The 25,819-nt window shown below is 33.5% G+C and overlaps 4 protein-coding genes across 6 annotated transcripts; 3 read left to right on the forward strand and 1 right to left on the reverse strand.

The window, feature by feature from the left end:
* Positions 1–603: 603 nt before the first annotated feature.
* On the forward strand, positions 604–3,778 carry LOC110661917 (60S ribosomal protein L3). The gene is made up of 6 exons (XM_021820745.2): positions 604–868; positions 1,292–1,385; positions 1,868–1,978; positions 2,229–2,533; positions 2,659–3,068; positions 3,342–3,778. The coding sequence occupies exons 2-6, from the start codon at positions 1,301–1,303 to the stop codon at positions 3,598–3,600; spliced, it is 1,170 nt and encodes a 389-aa protein (XP_021676437.2). The 5' UTR covers positions 604–868; positions 1,292–1,300; the 3' UTR covers positions 3,601–3,778.
* Positions 3,779–5,108: 1,330 nt separating this feature from the next.
* LOC110661918 (polypyrimidine tract-binding protein homolog 3) lies at positions 5,109–12,466 on the forward strand. 3 transcript variants are annotated; one of them, XM_021820746.2, is made up of 15 exons: positions 5,109–5,262; positions 5,923–5,990; positions 7,077–7,148; positions 7,247–7,323; positions 7,475–7,556; positions 8,184–8,307; positions 8,644–8,708; positions 8,854–8,903; positions 9,128–9,169; positions 9,268–9,319; positions 9,420–9,441; positions 9,590–9,624; positions 10,277–10,384; positions 10,475–10,618; positions 11,640–12,466. In XM_021820746.2, exons 2-15 carry the CDS (start codon positions 5,934–5,936, stop codon positions 12,039–12,041), a joined length of 1,332 nt encoding a protein of 443 aa, XP_021676438.2. In that variant the 5' UTR covers positions 5,109–5,262; positions 5,923–5,933; the 3' UTR covers positions 12,042–12,466. The 3 variants fall into 3 exon arrangements, with proteins under 3 accessions (XP_021676438.2, XP_021676439.2, XP_021676441.2); XM_021820747.2 differs by having other exon boundaries at positions 9,590–9,603; XM_021820749.2 differs by lacking the exons at positions 8,184–8,307; positions 8,854–8,903.
* On the forward strand, positions 11,906–15,593 carry LOC110661919 (5-formyltetrahydrofolate cyclo-ligase-like protein COG0212). The gene is made up of 8 exons (XM_058131166.1): positions 11,906–12,044; positions 12,671–12,780; positions 12,956–13,392; positions 13,476–13,566; positions 13,695–13,921; positions 14,180–14,255; positions 14,772–14,897; positions 15,097–15,593. The coding sequence occupies exons 2-8, from the start codon at positions 12,711–12,713 to the stop codon at positions 15,246–15,248; spliced, it is 1,179 nt and encodes a 392-aa protein (XP_057987149.1). The 5' UTR covers positions 11,906–12,044; positions 12,671–12,710; the 3' UTR covers positions 15,249–15,593.
* LOC110661920 (protein LIKE COV 2) lies at positions 15,308–23,841 on the reverse strand. Its single transcript, XM_021820754.2, has 8 exons — positions 23,282–23,841; positions 23,138–23,190; positions 22,934–23,043; positions 22,610–22,777; positions 19,483–19,580; positions 18,511–18,637; positions 15,709–15,811; positions 15,308–15,627 (listed from the first exon to the last, which is right to left on the reverse strand). The coding sequence occupies exons 1-7, from the start codon at positions 23,399–23,401 to the stop codon at positions 15,711–15,713; spliced, it is 777 nt and encodes a 258-aa protein (XP_021676446.1). The 5' UTR covers positions 23,402–23,841; the 3' UTR covers positions 15,308–15,627; positions 15,709–15,710.
* Between the last annotated feature and the right edge of the window lie 1,978 nt (positions 23,842–25,819).

The following is a 25,819-nucleotide window of genomic DNA, read 5'->3' on the forward strand; positions in this document are numbered from 1 at the left end:
ATTTTCAGAGTCCAGTACAAGGGTATTCATCTGTTGTTTATCAGCAATTGAAGTCAAGATTTCTGAGTCGATAAGAGAGGAGATGATGAAAGAGATGAAGAATAGCTTATCCAACATTACCGAACAAGAAGAAAAATAAAGAATTTTTTTTAAAATAAGAGTCAGAAATCTCGTGTGGAAAGTGCCGCTCATTGCGCCAGTCTTGCAAGAGATTGGGGCTGCGTTAGCACAAAGAGATTCATCACTCTCTCTGAGGATCTGAGTAATCCACTAAGAGAACAACGTAACAAAACAAATCCATAGACGATTACCAGTTGTTGAAATACAGAAAAAACAAAAGAAAGAAAGAAAGATGGCTGATCTCTTCTTGGTCAGCGAGGGATTTAGGCGAAGCTGATGTTGGGGATTGATAGCGTTTGCGAGCGTCTTGCCTACACCTTTTATAGTGGTGGCTGGCCATCCTGTGTTAGTTTTGCCCTAATTCACAAGTAGGACAAAACTGGCCTCTCCTTTTAAATCAACATCAAAACGGTCCGCCGTTTAAATGCCATCACTTTCAGCTCACTTGACCGATTATTTCAGATCAGTGGGTTGTTATTTCTGTTATTTTTGTAACTCCGCTAAATTTAGCTCACAGTGGGTAGCCTAAAGAAAAAAAATATATATCTGTGGGCAAAACAGAAAAAAAAAAAAAGGCAAACTCAATAGTCAGTACTAATACTGGGCCGCTTATATAATTAATGAAAGTAGAGGTTATTTTATGAAAATTAAAGAAACTAGGAGCTGATTTTGAAAGTAAGATTATTATATAAGCACCTGCTAGGGTTTATTGAGGGTTTCTGGAGCTAGTGCAGAGTCGCCAAGCAAGGTACGTAGCTACTCCCTTCCTCCTTTTTCTATTTCTCTATCTGTCAATTATGTGTTTGTTTGCCGAGAAATGGGGAACAATGAGTTGATTTTTGTTGGTTCTCAATGCTAGAGCTATTTTTACCTGTAAGTAAATAAATCCTGGTTCATTCCATTGAACCTGTTGTTGCTCATTTGCTTGACGGATATCTCCGCGGATGTGTTTGTGTATCCATGCAGCTATGAACATTTCCATATACTTTATTGTATGGTCTTTGAATGGAAAGCTGAAATCAATCTTTTTTCTTTTTTCTTTTTTTAAATAAAACTAGTGGCGGTTAGCAAATATGTATACGAATGCTTAGATTCGTTATATCAAGGTTTTGATAAACCTGGGCCTTTAGTTTGTCACTAATTGATTTTTTTTTTCTTTTTGGTGGTAAAGGAGGAGAGGATGTCTCACAGGAAGTTTGAGCACCCTAGGCATGGGTCCCTTGGGTTCCTTCCAAGGAAGCGAGCTTCTCGCCACAGGGGAAAAGGTATATTCATATATTCTATTTTCTTTTGTTAACCGAGTATTTGAAGTGTGTTTCTACAAGGATTTGGCAAAAGAACGGAAAGAAATAGTGATTTCATATTGTGGTGATATGCAAGATTTTTTTGTTAATTAAGAATGAGCTAATTATCTGCTTTAATAATTTGCCTTGATTTTTTTAAAAGAAGAGCATGATTCACATTATTGGGTTGCCATTTAGTTTGATCTACGTGAAGGCTTGCAGTAGCATTTTGTTCCTAAGTTATTTTCCCTAGAAGTAGAATCTTGTGAAGTACACACCAGAGGTCAATTTATTGGGTAGTATTTGAGGGATTTTACACGAACTATTTTTTTTGTGTTAATTTATTGGATATATTAAGGTTATCAATGTGTCTTTTCCTTCTTTTTATTTATCATATTCATGTCTTGCATGAGATTAATGCATTTGGCAATTCTCACATTTTAATATTGTTTTCCTTCATGCAGTGAAGGCTTTCCCCAAGGATGACCCTACCAAGCCTTGCAAGCTTACTGCCTTTTTGGGTTATAAGGCTGGGATGACACACATTGTCAGGGAGGTGGAGAAACCTGGGTCAAGTAAGGAAATTTTGTTATCAATGTATTCTCAATTCCTGCTTTTTGTAGCATCCTAATATTTAAGTTTAATTATCCTAAATAGTAAAAAGAAAACCTTTGTAAGTTGGATCTTGTATCTCCTGAACAATTACAATAACTTTTGGTGATATTACTTGCATGAAATACTGTGTGAAAATTCTAGTGATTCTTGCTTGGTAAATGTAGTTTTTTTGGTATAGCTTGCTAATTTTTGGCAATTTCTTTTCTTTAGAGCTTCACAAGAAGGAGACTTGCGAGGCTGTTACAATCATTGAGACACCTCCAATGGTCATTGTTGGAGTTGTGGGTTACATGAAGACACCACGTGGTCTTCGTTCTATGAACACTGTCTGGGCTCAGCATCTTAGTGAGGAGGTGAGGCGGAGGTTCTATAAGAACTGGTGCAAGTCTAAGAAGAAGGCTTTCACAAAGTACTCTAAACGGTATGAGACTGATGAAGGGAAGAAAAGTATCCAAGCACAGCTTGAGAAGCTGAAGAAACACTCATCTGTTATTCGTGTTTTGGCCCACACTCAGGTAATAGCCCTTTGCTGTCTAGACACGTGTTGCACTTTTGAGAATGTTTATAATGGTGGTTTTTTCTGGTTTGATTGTCTTATATCAAAATTCACCTAGATTTTGCACTTTTTGATGTATTGCAGATCAGGAAAATGAAGGGATTGAAACAGAAGAAAGCTCATCTGATGGAGATCCAGGTCAATGGTGGCACTATTGCGCAGAAAGTGGACTATGCTTACAGTTTTTTTGAGAAGCAAGTCCCAATTGATGCTGTCTTCCAGAAGGATGAAATGATTGACATCATTGGGGTCACCAAGGGTAAAGGTTATGAAGGTGTTGTCACTCGTTGGGGTGTCACCCGCCTTCCTCGCAAGACCCACAGGGGTCTTCGCAAGGTGGCTTGTATTGGTGCTTGGCATCCTGCTAGAGTCTCATTTACTGTTGCCAGGGCTGGTCAGAATGGATATCATCATCGAACTGAAATGAACAAGAAGATTTACAAGCTTGGTAAAGCTGACCTGGAGTCCCACACTGCCATAACGGAGTATGACAGGTAATTATCAGATCTAATTATCTATTGGATTTTGGACAAGACAATGTATTAAAATTTCTGCCCAATTCTGTTTCCTTTTGTCACTCACTTTTCAACCACATAAGTGTGGTGGTCTTGTGCTAGTACATTATTAGATCAATGACATTTGTCCAATAGACTTGCTAAATTGCTTCTGAAACCTCAGTAATCAATGATTCTGGGAATTTTGGTGTTATACAGATGCTTGCTTAGCATCATTATTTGAAAGTTTTCTGACTTTGGCTGATGGGACAGGACTGAGAAAGATATCACTCCAATGGGTGGTTTCCCTCACTATGGTGTGGTGAAGGATGACTATGTCATGATCAAGGGATGCTGTGTTGGGCCAAAGAAGAGGGTGGTTACACTCCGCCAGTCTCTGCTTACCCAAACATCTCGTGTTGCTCTTGAGGAAATTAGACTCAAGTTCATCGATACCTCTTCAAAGTTTGGACATGGCCGCTTCCAGACTACACAGGAGAAACAGAAGTTCTTTGGACGTCTGAAAGCATAATTATGCAAATTAACATCAGATTTTGAGTCATAGTGAAATTGGTTGATTTTGATTTTTGTGGCTAGCAGATTTTTGCTTTAGACATCTGATACTGAATTTTGAATATTTGAAGCGTTGAAGAGTTGTGAACTGTTTTGAATGTTTTGTTTCAGTGGAATTGCCTGTGATTTCCTGTTCAGCATGTTGTTATCTGAAAATGTGCTCTCAACCTTCGCACTATTGGTTGCGCAGTTTTTGACCTTTGCAGATGAGGTTCTGTTTCTTAAATAATTTTGTTCTTATGATTCTTGACTTAGTATCTTGACATTCCCTGCTCTAAAAAATGCTTATTATAAACCTTTAAAATTTGATTTAGATTTAAAGAAAGCTGCTTGCAGCTCGCCTCTATTCTTAAAGGGTAAATTAATATATATATATATATATATATATATATATATATATATATATATATATATATATATATATATATATATATATATCGCCCATTTTTAAGTAGGGTTAACCTTTATGATGAAAAAGTTAGCATGAGTTTTAGCAAAAAGAAATTATATGGATGCATTTTAATAAACTTACATATCATTTTTTTTTATTTTTTTAATTATACAAAAATTATTAAAATACTATTTAATTCTATTTTTAATATAAAACAATTTAATTTTTTAGATTTTATTTTATTAATAAGACAATTTTTTAAATTTAATTTATTACTTTATTTATAATAAAATAAAATTATAAATTTATAACATAAATTTTATTAAAAAATAATTTTTTATAATATTTATTATTTTAATTATAATATTATCATTTTATTTTATAGGTATATTATATATTTAAATTAAAAAAATTTAATTGAAAATTTTTTATTATAATATAAATATAAAAACTTTTGCATCCATACACATGTTTAGGAACGGACTAATTTATAAATTTATTTTGTTAAAATTATTATAATTTTAGTCCTAATTTATTTTTATCATTAATTTATGTATTCGTAAGAAAATTATAAATTTATTAAATTATATTATTATATTATATTATAATTTATTTTTTTTATTAAATTAATAATATTATTAGAAAACATTTTTATCAAAAAGCTAACTTCATTGACAAATGCACAAAGCAGTTTTTTTTTTTAAATACAATTTCTCCTTTTTTAAAACAAATTAATCATAATATTGGATAACCTAATCATTTTTTTCCCATTGGAACATTTTTCCTATCTTCAATCATACAAAATCCTCTTACTTAAATTTTATATATTATGAGATTTAAAACATAATATATATATATATATATATAAAATAATATATATATATATATATATAAAATAAAATCAGTAATCCGCATTTGGATAAATATAATTTTTTTATAAAAAATTATGAAAAAATAAACTTCACATTTATTTAGTGCAGTATCCGGATACATTTTATAATTTACCATAATTGTGGACACAATGGGTCCCAATTAAAATAAACAAGGGTCCCACCACCAATCGAGAGTATAGGAAAATTTTAAAGAAAAGGAGTTAGGGTAAAACGGCTTCGAACCAGAACAACATGCGTGCGTAGCAGTCGATCTATATACATCTCCAATCCTCTCTCTCTTCTCTCTCTCTCTCTCTCTCTCAGTTCACTCTCTCTCTCCTCTCTTTCTCCCTCTCAGGCAAGTTCTTCATCTCTCTCTTCCTTTTTGATTATCTATCTCACTCTGCTTTCATGGATGAATGGATGGTATGTTTCGTCCCTGAGAAAATCTTAACGACTAATAAAGTTTTTAGCTTTCAATTTCTTAGCTATTAGCTATTCTTTGGATTCAAAGTTTATCCTTTTGATTTTTTGTCCTCTTATTTCTCAGCTTCTAAACGGGGCCCTAGGGTTTTCAGTTTCGCATACTCTAAATGGCCTTTTCTACCTTTTGTGTTTACTGTGATTTAGTGTTTTTATTTCTTTATTTTTTGGATTTGAATGATTAGCTTTTTTGATACTCTTTCGAATTTGCTTTTGATTTACTCATGTATTGCAGGAAATAATTGCAATTATTTTTTTTTTTTTGCTGTTTAAAAGATAAGTTACTGAACTTGATTTAGTTTTTAATGAAACTTTATGTTTTTAATGATTAATAATGGTCCAGGTGTAAAATTTGCGTTTTCAGTTTTTGAATTTGAACGTTGTTGTTGATTTGAGGACTGAATGAGCATTGTCTTGTGTACTGTTTATGAATGGAGGGAGTTGGTGTATTTAGTTGCTTCCATTTTGGGTGAGATACTCTTCAATGCGATATGATTCTTTTGATACTGGAAATATTGCGTTGTTTTTGTTGCAGGGTGGTACAAGATGGCAGAACCTTCCAAAGTTATTCATGTCCGCAATGTTGGGCATGAAATTTCTGAAGTATATTATCTCTCTCTCTCACTCTGTTGCTTGCACAGGCACATATATGCACATATTTATTCAATGAGGTGTCACACTTTAAGCATTTGACATAGTATTTGTGTTTATCCAAGTCTCATATATGTTCAAAAGGTTTTTGTGATTGACGATATGGTTCACCCCTCAATTGAAAAGATGTTATGGCATTTGCTATGTTCGCCCGTGGAAATGAAAGTTTACATTATGCTTAAAATGGAGTTTCTCCCATGAAAGAAACTCAATCACTCCAAATAGAAAATTGTGAAAATAGGAATCACCATTATACCATTTATTCAATTGTCCAGAGCGCTAGTAAAACTTGGAAAAGTTCAACCATTTTCTTGTAGAAAGTCTCAATTGAAATGGTGAAATCCATGTATACAATAGGATGAGAAGACGATAATAAAGATAAACACAATTAAAGAATTCATAATAGGGTATCATTATTCTGGGATTTTTTTTCCTCTCGCATTACAAATTGAGTTATTGCCTAATTTACTTTACTGCAATACAATGAACAAAAGGATTATTTTTCTATCAAACACGAATGTATTTGTAGCATGGACTAAGCTGCCAATTTTTGAGCCTGAGCCTTAGCCAAATACATTACTGCTGTTAACTAAGGCTTATCATAATGCAGTCTTTGTGGCAGAAGTACTAGGATAATTCTTGATTTTACGTACTCTGAAATAGGTATTATCTTAAATAAAATCGTTATTTGTTTAACTGAGGCTTATTTGATCTTATATCCTATGTACGATAGTTTGTCTTAACCACAGAGTGCCATTAACTATGAAATTTGTTGGATGAAGTGAGAAGTAGTTCTGAATTGCTTAGAACACTTTGCGGTTGTAAGTCGTTTTGAAATTGAGTAGTAATACGAAACTACTGTTTTGTGTGAGAATTATTTTGTTGCAATCAAATTGTATCTCCACATTTCTTCAGGAGAAGGCATAGTAGTTTTTTTTTTTCAACTTTTCTTGAAAAATTTATCAGATTTATGGGATGGTATCTGTGTACATGGCTGAGCATATTTGTCTCTGATGCTTAATGCAATGCTCTTTTCAGAATGATTTGCTTCAGCTATTCCAGCCATTTGGGGTCATAACAAAACTTGTTATGCTTCGGGCTAAAAATCAGGTTTTTAGTTTCCACTGATCAGAACTGCCAATAATTTATATTTTGAGCTATAGCAAAATGCAGTAGAACATATTGTGTTCTCTCTACTATATGTGCAGGCTCTCCTCCAAATGCAAGATATTCCTTCAGCCATAAATGCTTTGCAGTTCTACACAAATGTCCAGCCAACCATAAGGTATGCCAATTTGCATATGCTTTTTATTGGAAACCTTGGCATTGAGGATATTTCATTTTCTTTTCTGTAAATTCTCATGATCTAAAAAGCTATCATATGTTCAAATATTCAAACTTTAATATTTGTTTTGAATCTTCTTTTGTTCTGTTAGGGGTAGAAATGTTTATGTCCAATTCTCATCACATCAGGAACTAACCACAATGGATCAAAATTCTCAAGGACGTGGAGATGAGGTTGGTGCTTTGTAGCCTAATATGCTAAAAATGAAATGTGGGTGTGTTGTTTATATTTATACATATAGCATTTTAAAGGACCAATCTTTTTATGGAATTGCCTTTCAATTGTTACATATTGTTAGTTGACATTGCCTTAAGGATTGTCGTGAACTAGGGGCTTATTCATTACCAGGAAGCAAAAGAACTTGTTCAGCTATTATTCTTCTTAACTTAAGTTGGGAAATTTTTATTTGCAAACTGTTGGCTTACAAGGGAACAATTCTTATGTTACTCTTATAGTTTTAAGGGGTAATATAAATTATTAACTTGTAACAGTTGTGTAGTTAAATCATTATGATTTGGTGATAAAAATCAAATTATAACTCTATTAACAGTTAGCATTTATGACTTCCTTCTTGGATCTTGCATTTCTCATTTTCTTGTATTTCAATCATCATTACTTGTTAAATGCTTTCTGTTAGTTTAACTATTACTCATTTATTTTTGTTTGTTCTTGTTCTTTTTTTCTCTAAATAAAGTTCTCTCTTTATATCTCTCTCGTCTCCCTATCTATGCTTCTCTATTTATTCTCTTCTCTCTCTTCTGTCTCTATGGTTTTTGCTGTTGGGGACTCTGGATGCACAGCCGAATCGCATTCTTTTAGTTACAATCCATCACATGCTATATCCTATTACTGTGGAAGTGCTGCATCAAGTTTTTTCTCCTCATGGATTTGTGGAGAAGATCGTCACATTTCAGAAGTCGGCTGGTCAGCTTCTTCAAGTTTTCTTCTCTTTCTCTCTCTCCCTGCTCCTCCCCTCTCTCTCAAATTTTAATTCTCGCCTAGATTAGATTTGACATTAAGGTCTTTTTGTATGCTTATATTTTCATGATCAACATTCTAATGGGTCCGCCAAATGACTTTATAGTTGTGAATCACCTGTGTTTTCTTTTTCCTAACTCTTTACTTCGGGTGCTTTTGTGGAATACTCTTATGATTTTCAGTCGGTGATGGAGGCATAATGATTTCAACAGAGTTGTGCATAAGAGTTTTCCATGGTTTTTAATAGTTACTTTCCCTCTATTATCCCTGCTTAATGTTCAGGTTTTCAAGCCCTTATCCAGTATCAGTTACGGCAGAGTGCTGTTGCAGCTAGGACTTCTCTTCAGGTATTATTCTATCTTTTAATTGCCAATGTGACTTTCATCTATAGATTTGTTTAAGGTCTTGCAAGCATTTCGTCGCTTACTACGACCATCCTCGTCTCTGGTTGGCTTCGTTTTGGATGAGTTTTGATACTTGGCTGTGTCGTAGGGACGCAACATTTATGACGGTTGCTGTCAGCTGGACATTCAGTTTTCAAAGTATGTAATAAATTTTAGCAATTATATTATCTAATTTTAACCGCCCACCAAAAGAAAGTCATCTGTCACCATCTCTTTTTCTTTGTGGCATCTGAGTGTAATTATCCATGATTTCACCTGTGTGACTGCTCTATTTTTGATGCCTTATACCTGCAAAAAGAAAAGGAATTTCAATTTTTTTTCATCTTGCTGATATGAATTTATTCTTTGTATTTGCCATCCAGCTTGGATGAGTTGCAAGTGAACTACAATAATGATCGATCAAGGTTTGTGAATGGTTGCATGGATTCCCTATCTAACTCTCTTCAACCATTGTAGCATTATCCTATCAGTTTTAATAATATTATCTTCTCTCTTTGTGCAGGGATTTCACTAACCCACATCTACCTTCTGAGCAGAAAGGAAGATCTTCACAAGTATGCTATATCTGTGATTTTATTTTTCTTGAGCTCACATGCATGTTAGTTAATAGGGATTCGCAACAATTAAATTCCACTCTGTTTCCTTGTGCAACAGGCTGGATATGGTGATGTAGGAGGTACGAAATATGAATGCCCTTCAAGCTCCTGAGGCTGGGGCAGGTGTTGAAATTGGGAGCTATACAGTGATCTGCTGCTATTATCTTGTTCCTTTAATATCTTGCTTGAACATTAACTGACTCTCTTCTTTGTTTTTCTTTGTTGCAGTTGCATATCCACAGGTGGGTATTGCTGAGGTCATGGTACAAGTTATCATAAACAATATGTGTGCTGGCCATTATCACTTTCTTGCCTTTTCTTTGTCTCCATTTCTGTTGAGTATTAACATGTGTATGCATTTACAATGATTTTATAACTGCTTTCAACTATTCTGTTATGTTATTATTTAGATTAGGACATGGAATCAAGACTCATTTGTATACTGACATAGGTCGGTGGAAATTATACACATACACATACACATCCATTTTCCTTGTTGCATTTCTCCCTATATTTTTTGGAGTGAGTCCTGGAGTAAGTGGAAACATATTTCCCCAAGATTTGTGGACCATATTCCAAAATTTTAAGTAGAAACATTTTGCCAAATACAAGTTGTTTTGTTGTTGTCCATCTTCAGCCTTCTTTGTTTCTCAACATGGAATATGAAAGAAAGGAAATGGCAAGGCTTGAAATGATGCCTCAGACTTCTCCATTTTTAGTGGAATCTTGTTTTTATGTTATACATTATTGATTACACGAATACTGCTTAGAATTTTCATGTAAAATAGTTGGATTGTTTGTGATTGGCCCTCATGCAGATAATTGTTCAAAGCTTCCTTAGTTTCTAAAATTGTCTTAAATATACACTTTTTAAATTCTGATACTGTTTGATTTATTTGTTCATCTTTTGATTAGATGGCCAATGCAGCTGCAATTGCTGCAGCCTTTGGTGGAGGCTTGCCTCCTGGAATTAGTGGGACAAATGATAGGTGTACTGTCCTTGTGTCCAATTTAAATCCTGATGTAAGTTAGCTCTGTTCTTTCTGTTCTGTGAATTATTTTGTTTTGGTTCACATATCTGGTATTCTCAATGAAAAACTTTCCTGTGCTCAGAGAGTAGATGAGGATAATCTTTTTAACCTTTTTTCCCTCTATGGAAACATTGTGAGGATTAAGCTTCTCCACAATAAACCAGATCATGCACTTGTTCAGATGGGGGATGGTTTTCAGGCTGAATTGGCAGTGCATTTTTTGAAGGTATTGTCATAAAAGCTTCTCTCACTATATTGATTATTTTGAAAATTATTTATAATATGATACTGTTCTAAATGTTCTGTTGGGTTTTCTTTGCACCTACTCCTTGAACTTAATGGTATGCTTAAATTTCACGTCTCATAGGTAAATTTAGTATTTTCTTAGCATTTTACTTTGATGAGTGTTGACAACATTTCTCCTAACTCAGATGAAGCTGTATCTTTCTGTCAGTTCAAGCGATAATGTGATAAATCAGAAATCTAGGACTCAGAGGGCTTCATTGGGAAAAACAATCAATTGTTTTTTCATTCATGGCTGTATTTATTCCCTTTTACTATATTGATTATCTTGCATTTTTTTGTGGTGTCAACTCTTGTCTCATTGATCTCCTGTGGTTCTGCAGTCTGCTTATTTTAAGGTGTACATGCTATCAAATCAGAAGGGTTTACAAAGTTGGTGTTCCATTGTTTTGATATATGAAATAAAAATGATAAAAAAAAAAAGAAAGGGAAAGATTCTAACTCTCAATTGACCAACAATACCTGTTCCTTTGGGTGGAAATTTGTCTTTCACCCTGCTTCTGTGGTTTCAGATAACCCATGAATTAGGAAATCATGTTGAACGACACCGTTTTACATGGTTGGCGTGGGTAATGGGAGTGGAAGCATGTTGCTTGCATGCTGGCAGGGACGTTTGCATGTTACTTTTAGGGACCTTTGTATGTTGCATGGTGGAAGGGGCAAAGGGACCTTCAAACAGGAAGTATTTGCCAAATTACCTAAAATTGTAACTATGCTATGAACAGGGATTTTAGGAGCAAAAATAATGTTATAAAATGTATTGTTTGTTTGAAACTCTTTCTCCACTTTATTTGCATTTCTTTCATTTGCTCCTGCCAGTTGTATTTTATTTGTGAAAGATATGCTATTGCAATATTGTAGTTGTCTTTACAATTTTGTTGGTCTTTTATCTTAGTTTAAGGCTCTCTTGATTTTAAAACTGATGGTTTTCAAATTTGGAACAGGGTGCTATGCTTTTTGGGAAGCGGTTGGAGGTCAACTTTTCAAAGCATCCAAACATAACTCAAGGTCCTGATACACACGAGTACATCAACTCCAATCTCAATCGCTTCAACCGTAATGCTGCAAAGAACTACAGGTACTGCTGCTCACCAACAAAGATGATCCACATTTCCACTCTTCCTCAGGACATCACTGAAGAGGAGATAGTGAGCCATTTGGAGGAGCATGGCACCATTGTCAACACCAAACTCTTTGAGATGAATGGGAAGAAGCAGGCTCTTGTTATGTTTGAAACTGAAGAGCAGGCCACTGAAGCACTAGTGTGCAAACACGCGAGCTCACTTGCTGGGTCAATAATCCGTATTTCCTTCTCCCAGCTACAATCAATTAGAGAAACCTCATAGAAGGTATAATTGGGGTTAAGGATTTACAATAGAAATAGACTTTTTAAGGATTCTTGGTTGTCAGCAACGATATTTAATGTGTTGGTGATGCTGTTTTGGGTTGCTTTTCTCTTGTAACAGTTGATTGCTTTGATACTGGATGGATTCTGTATTTGGTTTTTATTGTCATCCTTCTTACCCAAGACCTTTAATATTTGACCAATTATTTATTAGGTTTGTTCAATGAGGACCATTGAGTAGATTCCTTGCTTGCAGCAGATGTGCTGAGTTTTGACCACCAGGAAGGGAGAGGGAATGTATTAAATCCTCTTCTTAAGTAGAGGGATCTGTTTTGTATAATTGTTGTATATTGCTTGTAATTGAGGCTAATTGGGCCTTTTTCTGTTATATTCTTAATCCAAAGCCCAATTTGTCTTTCCTGCACAGATGAGCTGCTTTTCATTGCTGGTCTCGTCCATTTCTCCATCCGTTCATTCTTCTTCCTCTTCTGCTGCTTCTTCACCTCCTCTCTCTCTCTCTCTCTCTCTCTCTCTGTTGCTAGGATTTTGATATCGTTCATGGTCTCACCTACTTGTGTTTGTGTTTTCACTTAACAATTTGCTCTGCTATGAATGATTGTGTTTTTTCAGGAAATGATTACAACTTGACAATTTCTTCATTTTACTCCGGATGAACTCTAGAGAAAAGGTGGCCCAAGACTTCCAACTCTGTTGCGTGAAGATTATTAGGAAATCAAATGGTTATATTTAATTTTATTTAACAATGTTTTTTTATTTAGTTGTTATTAAAATTTAAATTTAAAATTTCACAATATTGTCATCAATTTAGTACCATTTATTGATAATACTATTAGACTCTGGTTTTTAAGGTTTTTTCTTTTTTAATCTAAAATATAATATAATTTGAGTGGACAGTGAAAGTAGATAGATCACAGATGGATTCAACACTGACCCGAATATCGGCTTCAGCTGCTCCCTTTTCTGTTAACAATTTTCAAAAGCTTCATGTTCTATCTTCTTCTTCTTCAACAAGGATTTCTGCTAAGCGATTGTTCTGTTCCGATCCTAAGCTGGAAATTACCAGTACACAACGTCCCCAATACGACGCCGTTCTCGACGAGTACGCTTTCGAGGCCCAGAGATTACGACTCGATTCCAAGGCAAGAGAAGCCATGGCCGAGACTTCTAAGAGAGAGATGGAGGCGGATACAGAGGATGATCCCAAAGCTTGGAAATGGGTCATCCGCAAGAGAATTTGGGATTTTATGGAGGCACGTAACTTTGCCCAGAACCCGCGACCTGTTCATCATCGTATCCCCAATTTTGTTGGCGCCTCAGCTGCTGCTAAGAATGTAACTTTAATGATTAACATATCAATTTTCTGATTTGCTTCGATTTAGTGAATTTGACTAGTTAATGGGTCGGGTTATGGCAGTTGGCTGGGTTAGAGGTGTTCCAGAATGCGGATTGTGTGAAGGTAAACCCTGATTCTCCTCAAAAGCAAGTCAGGTTTCTCACTCTCTCTGGTTAGTTTTTTCTTCTGTTCTTCTTGTTTGTTTATTTATTTTCATTAGTTTCCAACCGGGTAAATCAAGGTTGATTGTTTTCTTTTTGTTGGTTTTTGATTGAGAAGCTGATGATCATGCATGCACAGGTGGAAAGAAGCTGTTGACTCCTCAACCCCGTTTGAGGACAGGGTTTTTCTCTGTTCTTGAATCCAATATGTTGCCCCCTAATGCCATTAATGAGGCATGCACCTCTGTGGGGGTTGCCAAGTATGGAAGGCCAATTGGATTGGATGAAAAGATCAAAGTGGATGTAATTGTCATTGGTTCAGTTGCTGTTGATCCAAACACAGGTGCTCGTCTTGGCAAAGGAGAGGTGATATCATCTTCTATTCTACAGTATATCTTGATCCTTTTATTATCCTGTCTTGGACTATGGTTTCTGTCTCTAATCCATGGATGAGTTTGTGACATTTTGTCAACGTCTTAGTTAATAAGGCTCAGCATTACAAGATACAATGATTTCAGCATTATGAACGTAATGCAGTTTCAAAAATCATCTCCACTTTCAGAGTAGTGGTTAAAGGTTTTACTATAGAAGATTCTGTGACGTTGAAAGAGATTTGGGGTGCAGGGATTTGCAGAACTTGAATATGGGATGCTGCGGTATATGGGTGCCATTGATGATTCGACACCAGTTGTCACTTCTGGTAGGTTCAATAGTTGTTCTGGATCCTGCTTCCCATCCTTCCTTCTTCTCTCAATACCTCAAGCAGATGCTCCATTTCTTTTTCTTAGTTTAAATTTACGGAGAAAAAAAAAAAAAAAGAAAGAAGAAGAAATTTGTCAACCAAAATTCTCAAAAATAACTTCATGCTGTGGAGCCTGGAGGATAGTAAAAGCTGCAATGCTATCTCTTCATTAAGCAACACAATGGCTAGATTTCATGTAATTTGTCATATTGAGCAACAGATATTAAGTTAACATGTTGTCTTGAGGTCAGTAATTTTCTTTCCAAATTATAATCATAGGATCATTTTGTAGGACGATAGAGAAGAAATTGAATGGTAATTCCTTATATGTAGTGCACGCGTACAATGTAGCTGGTTATTTGGTTGTATGTAATCCATCAACAGCTTTATTTGATTTTAATTATTATATATTCTATATATCATATTTCAACTATTTTGGCGCTTCACCCTCTCGCTCTCACATTGCCCTTGCAGTGCATGATTGCCAATTGGTAGATGATATTCCGGTCGAGAAATTGTTGATCCATGATGTTCCTGTTGACATCATATGCACTCCCACTCAAGTCATATTCACCAACACAACCATCCTCAAGCCTCAAGGTTTGTGATGCACAAAAGTTGGTAGTTTAAGCCTCTAATTGTCTCCATCTTAATTTTTTTTAGGGAGCGGGTTAGTCTCATGATTAAATGTGAATCTCTACCTTCTGAATGGCAAAAAAAAAATATTCAAGAAATCCACTTGTTATGATGGGATGGAGTAGTCTTAATTACCTTCTTTTGGGTATTTCGTCTCTTGTAGGTATCTACTGGGAGAAATTGTCGCCTGAGAAGCTTGGCCAAATTCGGATACTAAGAGAGCTGAAGAGCAGAATTGAAAGGGAGACTGGGCAGAAACTTCCTTGTGGACCATCTGAGAAACTACCCCCAACGGCACAGCGGAGAAAGAAATGACTTATATGCGCGTTTTAATGCAAACAAGAAGGAAAAAATGGATAGAGAGAGAGTGAATCTTTATACAAAGTAAAAGATGTGTTTGGCATTTCTTGTCAACCTTTGTACAGAACAAAAGTGGATATTTGGCACATTCTATGAATATGACTGCCTTTATCCAGATTCACACTGGAGTACCCAGCACTTTCTTTACTTTAGCAAGTTTAAAAGATGGAAGACACGTGTATAGTCATACTGACTTTATATAGTTTCACCTGTAGACTCTGAGAACCTAAATCTCTACATATGTAAGCCTGGCCGAGGAAAAACAAAAGGTGACTTTCTTTGTCACCTTTAAGATTGTCAGCCATTCATGTCATGAATTAAAAAGCTTCAGTGCCTGAAACAAACATAGGCAACACACACATCAGCAAATTTCTTTATAAGTATTTATAAAAGTGCAGTATTATCTCTTATGCACCTTCATACGATTCTGCTTAGAGGGATCCTATTGCTCTGATGAGGAATCCTTTCTACAGAAGATATCAGCTGTGGCATTGTCATACCAACTGAAACAATGATCTCTGTAATGTAAAGGACAGTAGATGGGAGTCAACAAAATTCAATCATACAAAACTAGCTGAAATAGTTAAAACACAAAATATTATGATTGCATGGCACAAGTAAAGGCATGACTTTGTAATTCGGGCCGGTTAAAATGACTGTCAGAAGTCAGTTGAAGTCCTCACCAGGACTCTCAATAGACTTACACGTGAAGCCTTATCATTTCAATAATTTAAAAAGCTTCATTCATTTGAGCCGTGCAACGTCTATACTCCAAATGCACCCAACAATTCTGGTTTTTCAACAAATTTTTGTCACTTTGTGATATTGTTATCTGACGTGCGGCAGATATGTACCATCTTTAAGAACTCTTTAAGCTCTTACATTGGCAAAAGTAGCAGCCAGTAGGTAATTAACTTGTTAAACTCACTTTGAAAATTCAAATACCAGATTCAAAGCTTTTCAATTTTACCCATGCAATTCAAAAAAAAAAAAAATCCAAATGAGTTCTGTCCTAATCTAAATAAACTTAGAGAATAATATGGTTATTATATGATGCCCTATAAGCTCTCGTATTTTAGTAAGGGTTAATTCTCAAAAAAAAAACTCTTAAGTTTACTAATTCTTACAATTAAATCCTAAAATTTACATAATTACTAATTAAACCCTCATATTTGATTGATGTCTGAAATTGACGCGACCGCCAATAAATCATTAGTATACTTCTACGTCAACTGCCAAGTCATATCACTGAAGAAGCCAAATCAGAAATCTCAAATTATGATTAATTGCAAAAAAAAAAGAATTATGAAATTTGTCAATTTCTGAATTAAACTCTAAATTTATATAATTACCAGTTAAACCCTCATGTTTGATTGATATCTCAAATTGACCCAATTATTAATAAATTGGTAGTATTTGGTGCTTCAGAGGTAATTACAATGATTTTTATTTTGACTATTTTGATTAAGAACTACACTTTATAAGTTTATTAATGGTTGATATTAATGAGCAATTGATTCAGGGAAATGACTCTTTTTTCTTCCAGTGGTTTGATCCAACTTGCAATGACTGGAGAACGAGCCACTGACACATTTGCTTTGGCAAATCAATGCTTTTAAGAAGAAATTACAGAGTGGGATGAGATTAACTATAAAATCATTGAGAATGGATGCAACTCAATGATGTTATTAAAATGGTAAACTAATTAATGATTTGCAGAGCAAAATTGAGGTGTTTATAAAGACAAAAAAATAAATAAATGAAATAATTTATTTGAAGAAAGAATTGATTGTGCTGAGGATGAAGAATTTGATTTTGTTTTATTTTACTCTGTTTTTAGGATTAATTAGAATGGAATAAGGTAATTTTATCTATAGAACAAAATTTAAATTGTAATTTCTTGTTTGTTGAAATATACTAATGGTTTATTAACAGTCAAGTCAATTTAGGACATTAATCAAATGTGAAAATTTAATTAGTAATTTTGCAAACTTTAAAGTTTAATTGCAAAAAAATTAACAAACTTCATGGCTATTTTAGTATTTAACCCTAATTTGAGAATTTTAATGTGACTTCTCTAGTGATGACATGGCAATTGACATGAAACTTCCGTTAAGTATACTAATGGTTTTTTTTTTTTATGGTTGATTCAATTTAAGATATCAATTAAACATGAGTGTTTAATTGAGTGTTTAATTGGCAATCATACAAACTTCAAGGTTTAATTGCAAATATTATCAAATTTCAGGATTTTTTTTTACAATTAACCCTTTTAGTAACTATTGTTGTTAATTAGGGGTAAAATTGACCAGTGGTCATTGAACCTGTCACTAATATTTATTAGTGGTCATGGAAATTTTACTTGTCTAAACTGCAGTGTATTTGTTGTTTTTTAATTTTTAAAGTACCTTACATTCCTTGGTCACAAAAATGAAGCATAATTGTCAAGCATTCTTTTGATACTTCTCTTGCGTTCTAAGAAGTATAAAGTTCTATAGTTTTGCAATCCAGGTCCTCAAGCGTGAAATTGTCAAATCCCGGTATCCATTTTAAAGCAAAAAATTATTCCAAAAGAATGAAAAAATTTTAGAAATATTGGATGTATAGCATAGAGTAGCAAAGAAGTATTTGTATGGATACAAATATGATATAAATATAAATATAGCAGCCAAACAGAAGTGTTCATGCATACCACCCCCTCACCAAAGACTTAAAGAATATTTATTGCTTAAGTGCTCTCATATGGTACTACTGTTATTCCTCGTAAAAAGTGAAACTGTTGCTAAGCAAACTCTTTAGCATTTTTATTCAACAACTAATGCATATCGCTGGCGATACGGTGGGAAATAGAATCCAATGTTTTGCAATGGTGAAGATAATTGATCTGGAACATGCATCAATGTTTGAAGACCTTTTCTTTCTCCCATATGCATTGTAATGGATAAAAAAAATTCCACTACCACTACCACTACCACATGCAATATTGCACGCCGATTTTAAATGAATCTGGAGTTTTTCTCCTAAATTCAAGAGGCATTTCCATCACCCAGCAAATTTTATATCTTGTATCAGTTGTAATTCAAATATAACTTTCATTTTAATCATCATCTAGGAAGAAAGGGACAGAAGAAAGAACTTTGATAGAAACGTTCAAGAGCTTCATAACTAAAATCACAGCTCACAACAATAGAACTAAAGTTAGAAGGAATAACCATACCTATGCCTTCCCGAATAGACAAGTTTGGTCTTATGATCTCATCAGAATTGACCAGAAATATGTCACCAATGTATAGATGGTTTGTTGGGACATAAACACTGCATAACTCTTCATCTCCATCTTCTCTCTGGAATGAACCAATCATAATGCATGAATAAGAAAGAAGCTCAAAGAGAACTACAAGTAAACTCTGCATTAACAATCATTCAAACTGTCTTTCACGAAGATACAATGAAAGAGCATCAGGTGTTATAGAACTAGCGATGTTAAATTAATATTGCTGAAGGGCCACTGTAGTTGCTTCTAGTTAGGTTTGTTATGCCAAAATTTCACAAAGAGATTAGCATTTTCCTGGATTTGCCCAAGGAAACTTGTGGCTGAGGTTATATTGTCACTGGCCATTCCAAAGAAGTTTCAGCACCAAGCCAATGACCTGATGACATTTGGCATAGAAGTGATTTTTAACTAATTCTTTTTCATCTTTTCATCTATTAGTTTTATTTTTTTATTTTATCTTATTCAATTTAATCATCAAGGCCAAAAATTTGTGTTAAGCATGAATAATTCTCCAAGTGGTGAAGAATCCAAGCATCCACAAAAGGCAACAGTCAAATTTATCTAATTAAGCATAATTTCTCCAAATCATAACTCGTCAAGGTCTATATAAAGCTGCAACTATCTTTTTCATTTACAGATAAGTAGGGACGGGAGCTTACTACTTCCAAGAAGGTGGCTCTATGATTACAACTGTCTTTTTTCCAATAAAAAATTGATTAAAAATAAAATCTTGAAGCCTTTAAATGACAATGTAGTAAGAGGTTGTTTTAGCTCTTTCCCCATTCCTACTTTTCATCTGTAGTGTCAGATAAGTACATATACTATTAACTGCAGTCCAGGTGGTTCTGGCAGCAATTCTAAGCAGATTATCAAGTAGAGATCTGCATAACAAAATTAGACAAGAGTAATATTCACCTGAAGGATGACAGATGATGTGATGAAACCAAATGCATATTCACCATGACGAGGATGACGGATAATTGCAACCTCCTTAAAAGCAGTAGTGTTTTGGTCTGCAAGAGAAGCGGGGTCAATTATAGAGTTAAGTGGAGTATATGAAAGTTTATTCCATAACTTGCTGATTCATTTTATGCCAAAGATGTATATACAACCAACCCAGTTGGAGCGCCAATATATACTATACATGGTAGTAAAAATCAAGTCATCAAAGGTTTTCTTCTTCCAAATCAATGGGAAATCACTTGATAAAACATAAATAAATTGTACATTAATGTCCAAATCCAAATAGGGTCCATTATGTGTTTGAACACAAAAGCTCCATGACACAAGGTCTCATCTAATTTTCATGTCTCTGTACATAACAGTTACTATGAAACTTTTAGGTTCTCGGTCAATCAATATCAATCAAATCAAGCTCAGCCAAATAAAATATCTTCAGTTTTTGGGGAAGTTGCAGGATATAATTTAGATATATAAGATCTGGCTAGCAAATTACACATTAATTCATTTTAATTCGAGTTTATATAAGTGATTAAATTGCTCTACACATCAAAATGACTAGTCAAGACAATACAACAATCTAACCACTTATATTCATCCTTTCATTTTTATACTTTATCGATGTGGAATTTATAATCCCAACACTCTCCCTTCAAGTGCAACCACATGGTTGTTACTTAACAATTAGGGTGCATTTGGTACAAGGTTAAAAAATTGAGCTCACATGAAAACAGATAAACATCTATTTTTATATTTTAATAACAAATATCAAAATTATTATTTTTTTATTTTTTTCTGGTAATATTAATTTTTATTTGTAAATAATTTAATTTAAAAATTTATTAACTGTATTTTTATTATCTACCATAATATTATTTTGTTCTTTTTATCTTGCGAACTTATATACATATAAACACACACTGGACAACTTGATTGGGTCATAGCAATTTGCATATTATATATACAAATTTCATTGGGTCATAGCAAGTAAAGGAAATTTGAAAATATATATATATATATATATATATATATATATATAGAGAGAGAGAGAGAGAGAGAGAGAGAGAGAGAGAGAGAGAGAGAGAGAAGGAGGCCCGTATGTTTTGATTGGTACAGTAAAAAAAAAAAAAATTCTATCAATTTGCAGATTATATATACAAATTTCATTAGGTCATAGCAAGCAAACGAAATTTGAATATATATATACATATATATATCAAGGGATGCTCGTATGTTTTAATTGGTACAGTACAGAAAGAAAAAAATTTTATCAATTTATAGATTATATATACAGATTTCATTATGTCATAGTAAGCAAAGGAAATTTGAATATATATATATATATATATAATTTTTTTATAACTCATAATGGAATAAACAAGATAGAAATCCATATTTTTCACACCTAAAAAATTTATAGTCTTGCTCATTTGATTGAAAAAAAAAATAGTATCTTCTTATTGTTGTAGGAGATGAACAGTTTTTAGAGATGAAATGACTAAAAAATAAAACAAGTTGAGAAAAAATAGAAAAGGTATATATAAATAATGTGTTTAACTTCTGTTAACCTACCCACCCTAAGTTTAACATTTAACCCCTACAAAGATGTTAAATGTTAATGAGGTTAAAAATTAACCTGTTCACTTTAAAGCATTCAAACAGCATTAAAAATTACAAGGTTAATTATTAACCCTTATTAACCTCGCACCAAACGCACCCTTAGTTTGTATTTTTAACACATCATGAGCTCAATTTTACAGCTGTGTGGGCAGTTGAAACTCACAACTCAGTTCGAGCTTTGCTATCATGTTAAATTTGGAGAGAGTGCTGAGCAAATTACATATTAATTCATTTTAATTCGGACTTATATAAGTGATTAGATTGCTTTACACATCAAAATAACTAGTAAGTCAATGTTAAAATCTAATCATTTATATTTATCCTTTCATTTTTATAATTTCTCGATGTGGGATTTATAGTCCCAACATATAGAAAAGAAAGTTAAAGATGGTAACAATTCTAATGGTATTTCATGTGACACATGATACTCACTCTCTAGTTACATCTATAGTTAAAAGCCTAAAGGTACATATATGCATTAAGAAGTAATCAGTATTGAAATTTAAAATATTAAAAAGAAAACCTAACAGCAGAAACAACAATAAAGGTTCAATAAGCTAGTGTTACAATATAAAGGTGAACAAACGCTGCCTCCAATGTTAACACATGATAGTTTCAGTTGATGCCATTGCAAAGTGGTCTCCAATAACAAAGTAATTTTCTTTATAACATTCAGTTCCTTCTGCAAATGGACCAAAAGAACCAATGTTCACTCCCACCAGGCAAATTAGTTGATATACATCTCCAGTTATAAGCAATCAATCAATTCACTAGCAGCAGTCAAAATTCAGTGTTGTTCACATAAAATGAAATTTCCAATCAGTCTCCTCCTCCAGACCTTCATTGATTACTTTCAAGATCAGAAACTTACTGGCCTATTCTGACACAACCTCACTTCTAACATTTCTAGCAAAATGTTAGCTGTATGCTAACTTAATCTCTCACTTCAAAAAGTTTGTCCCTTTATCCCCCCAGAGGCAAAGAGTTCCTTCCAAGCTGAAATTTGTTATGATCTATATATAAAAGAACTAGCTGGACTGAATATGGCAATCCTATTGTGTTCAACCAAGACTAGAAAACCTCCCACTTCCATGGAAAGAATAAAATTAAATGATCACTAGTGACATGCAAAATTCTTCTAAATCATGGTTTATTGCATCTTGAGTTCTGTACATCTAGTGTTCTGAAAAGGCTTTGGAATGACATAATAATATAAAATGAGTCGGGTTAAAGTTACCAGTCATCCTTTCTATGAAAAAATTTGCTTTGATGATAATCTGTTGAAAAATTTTAGTTACTTCTATCAGAAATAGCAAGGGGTAGGAATTCAAGACATAAATAGCTTATCAGTGATTTCAGTTCTGAAGAACAAAATATCATTTTTTTTACTTCTCATGACATCAACAACTTTAAAGGACATTTTTAACGATGGAACATAACAAAACCAAAATAATAATAATACCTGGAGAAATAGCAGCACTAATTTGTTTGGAGGCTGAGTAAATGTGCTTCATAAATGGCATTCGCTTAATAAACCATTCTCCAACCCAGAAAACAGTTGCACCCATCCATGATGATGCAAAAATTCCAACGAAGAATACAAAAAGTAGTGAAGTAACAAATCCAAGGCCTGTATCAAACAATACATATAAAAAAAATCAATGATAAATATAACAAGAAAATGATAATTAGGAAATCTGAATCACAGAATACAGCAATCAATCCTATTGACTGCAATTTATTCGAGCATTCAACCTATAAACAATTCAATACTTTGAAGTCTTACCGAAAATGTCAATGCCAAGTTTAGCATATATTGGGCTAAAGAAACCATCAACAAACTGGATAAACCACCAAGTCACTAAAAAGGAAACAGCAACTGGAAAGAGAACAACACTGCAATTCCACCATTTCCAGCCATGTTACGCACAGAGGAAAAGAAAAACTAAGAATTAAACAGAACAAAAAGAGAAGAGACTAAGCTCATTACCATCCAGTCATGAACTTTTTCGAAACCCAACTCTGAAGAACAGCATAGCAAGCCTGATTAATCAAAAGAGTGATCTATTAGTTTCAGAGAAATTATTTATTTTCCTGCTAATAGAGAAATCAAGAACAACGAAACGAGGGTTACCTTGCGAGTGGAGGAATTGGGGGAACTCGGAGGAGACTTAGGGATATCATCTGGATCCGAGTCATGGTGAGTCAGTCCTTGGCTCAGTGAACTCGACGTTGATTCCTTGTTCTCTGCCATTTCATTCACTTTACTCCTTCCTTTGCCTGGCTCTTCAATTCAGTTCTAGTATTCTTCGTCTTCTCTTCTGATATTCTCTGGTAAACTCCATTTCCGTGTTGGTTGGTTTTGCTATCGTTTGGATTTGCGGATAACTATATTCCAGTTCTGAAATAGGACTATCCTAGTCCATGAGAAGTTAAACAGTTTTTGAATTACCAGTCATAAAACCGTTTAAGCAGTTACTTATTGAGTCTGCTAAAAACCTAAGGCTCTACTGTCCTGCTTCCTTTCACCTCCTTGCATGGCGGACCAGCACCACAAACCACCACTATCTCCAAAACCTTCCCTGTGAAAGCCAAACTAAAACCCAAATCCAGAACCCAAGCAACATTTGGTGTCTGGTGGCGATGACGCGATTGTTAAGCACGGGATGATGCTGGAGACAGTGTACTTATGGACTTGGTGGGTCACGAGGATTAAGGGGCTGTTTGGATTAACGTTGAATATAACCGGTAGGTATTAGCTGATAGTTGTTAGCTGATGGTAGTTATTTTATATTAAGTATTTGGTAAAATTATATTAATATGTAAAATGACTAATAAGGATATATATCATATAATTTATTTTATTATTTAAATAAATAGAAAATTATAAATTTATTACATTATATTATTTATTTTATTATTAAATTAAATATATAATTATTAAATTAATATATTATATTATTTAAATAAATATATAATTATTAATTTTTTATATTATATCATTTATTTTATTATTAAAATAAGAAAATAATTATTTTTTTAAGATAATTAAATAATTTTAAAAATATAGATAAAATAATAAAATAATTATTATTGTTAATAGAAAAATTTATAATTAATTTTAAGTTTTTTGATATAAATAAATATTTTATATTTTATGTTATTAATAAAAAATATTTTAACAAAGTTGAAATACATTAATTAAAATATTAAAATTATAAATAAAAAAATAAAAATATTAATAATATTAATTTTCAAGTTAAATAAAAAAGGATAATATGGTCAAAATAAAAAATAAAAGCAGATAAGAAACAGCTCTAAAAATAGAGCTGATACAAACTGCAGCTGATGGGTATCATATCAGTTGCCCATCAGCTATCAGCTCTATTTTTTTAAACTTGCCAAACACCACAATTTACCTGTTTGAGTGTCTATCAGCTATCAGCTGAACCCAACAGGTAAACCAAACACCTCATAAGTGAATTGCGGAGATTGCTTCCCAACCAATGCAGAGATGTTTGTTACTGGGTCTTATGATCACACCGTGAAGTTGTTGGATGTTAGGGTAGAGTGTTGTTTACACGAAAAATGTAATTTTTTGTATTTAGTTCTATAATTAATCAAATTAATTTAATTTAATTAATTATATTATATTAATTTAATTAGAGGTTTGAAATAAATATTGAGATATTATTTTAGCGGTTATTAAAAGTTAATTAAGTAGTAGAATGAAGAAGTTAATTACTACAGGAAAATGGAGAAGAGAGAAGTTACGGGAATTGCACAACGTGCTGAACATGAAGGTGCTCGTTTCGGAACCTTCATAAGGTCATCCAAGTGTTACTATAAATGTATTCTACTATGCAATGTTCAAGCCCCTATTCACTCAATCAATCAATAACAATAGTTTTCAACAGTCTATTTATTTTTAATTTTATCTATCCTTTTATTTTTAAAGCTTTGCATTTATTTTTCAAGCCTTGTATTCAAATTTTCAGCTATCAATATAATTTTTTGTTACTTTAATTATTTATTTAAAGTAAAATTTTGATGAAGCTACGTTCAGTCTAGTCAAGCTCCTACAACTGTTTGAGAGAAGTCAGAAGAACGCACAACTGATACACTCAGTATCTAGCATGCCGCAATTCTAGCCAAATTATTTTTGAAGAAAATAATTTTTGGCACGCTCAATGGGACAATTCTCATGCTTTACTGTCATTCACGTTCTTGATGAGGCATTACAATTCTTGATGAGGCATTACAAAATAACTTATAGTGATTTACAAAGACTGGCATCAACCATCACGAATACTTTGATAAAAGGCATAAATTCGTAGGTGGAGAAATCTCATCAATTGGATGCATAATTTATTTCTACAAAGTATAATATTCTAATTTCTATGTTACTTCCTGATGGCCAGGTTCCTAGGTCAGAGGAGTCCAATTTAGCATCCATGAGTGCTAAGGAAATTGGAGAGTAGTCCTTGCCACGAACTTCCCAAGCTAATGTCAAGGGAATCTGAGATCAAACTAAAGAAAGGTTACATCCAAAACAAGTGCTCCCATTCAAATTATTGAAGCACTAACCCTGTGACTCATTCAAACAATTATGATGTAGAGGCAATTACAAGTTCTTAAGCCGCACCAATGTCTCAGCAGGTACAAACGGCCC

The sequence above is a fragment of the Hevea brasiliensis genome, chromosome 12, assembly GCF_030052815.1.
Source record: "Hevea brasiliensis isolate MT/VB/25A 57/8 chromosome 12, ASM3005281v1, whole genome shotgun sequence".
In the NCBI taxonomy this organism is placed as follows: Eukaryota; Viridiplantae; Streptophyta; class Magnoliopsida; order Malpighiales; family Euphorbiaceae; genus Hevea; species Hevea brasiliensis.

Bases quoted from the DNA above. Each gene is read 5' to 3' on its own strand.
- LOC110661917 (XM_021820745.2), top strand. From the start codon at position 1,301: ATGTCTCACAGGAAGTTTGAGCACCCTAGGCATGGGTCCCTTGGGTTC. The intron at 1,386-1,867 runs GTATATTCATAT...TCCTTCATGCAG, and splicing joins TTCTCGCCACAGGGGAAAAG to TGAAGGCTTTCCCCAAGGAT. The intron at 2,534-2,658 runs GTAATAGCCCTT...GATGTATTGCAG, and splicing joins GTGTTTTGGCCCACACTCAG to ATCAGGAAAATGAAGGGATT.
- LOC110661918 (XM_021820746.2), top strand. From the start codon at position 5,934: ATGGCAGAACCTTCCAAAGTTATTCATGTCCGCAATGTTGGGCATGAA. The intron at 10,385-10,474 runs GTAAGTTAGCTC...TCCTGTGCTCAG, and splicing joins TGTCCAATTTAAATCCTGAT to AGAGTAGATGAGGATAATCT. The intron at 10,619-11,639 runs GTATTGTCATAA...AATTTGGAACAG, and splicing joins TGGCAGTGCATTTTTTGAAG to GGTGCTATGCTTTTTGGGAA.
- LOC110661919 (XM_058131166.1), top strand. From the start codon at position 12,711: ATGAACTCTAGAGAAAAGGTGGCCCAAGACTTCCAACTCTGTTGCGTG. The intron at 13,567-13,694 runs GTTAGTTTTTTC...ATGCATGCACAG, and splicing joins CAGGTTTCTCACTCTCTCTG to GTGGAAAGAAGCTGTTGACT. The intron at 14,898-15,096 runs GTTTGTGATGCA...CGTCTCTTGTAG, and splicing joins AACCATCCTCAAGCCTCAAG to GTATCTACTGGGAGAAATTG.
- LOC110661920 (XM_021820754.2), bottom strand. From the start codon at position 23,401: ATGGCAGAGAACAAGGAATCAACGTCGAGTTCACTGAGCCAAGGACTG. The intron at 22,778-22,933 runs GTAAGACTTCAA...TGTTTGATACAG, and splicing joins ACTTGGCATTGACATTTTCG to GCCTTGGATTTGTTACTTCA. The intron at 15,812-18,510 runs GTATGGTTATTC...TTTACATTACAG, and splicing joins GTCTATTCGGGAAGGCATAG to AGATCATTGTTTCAGTTGGT.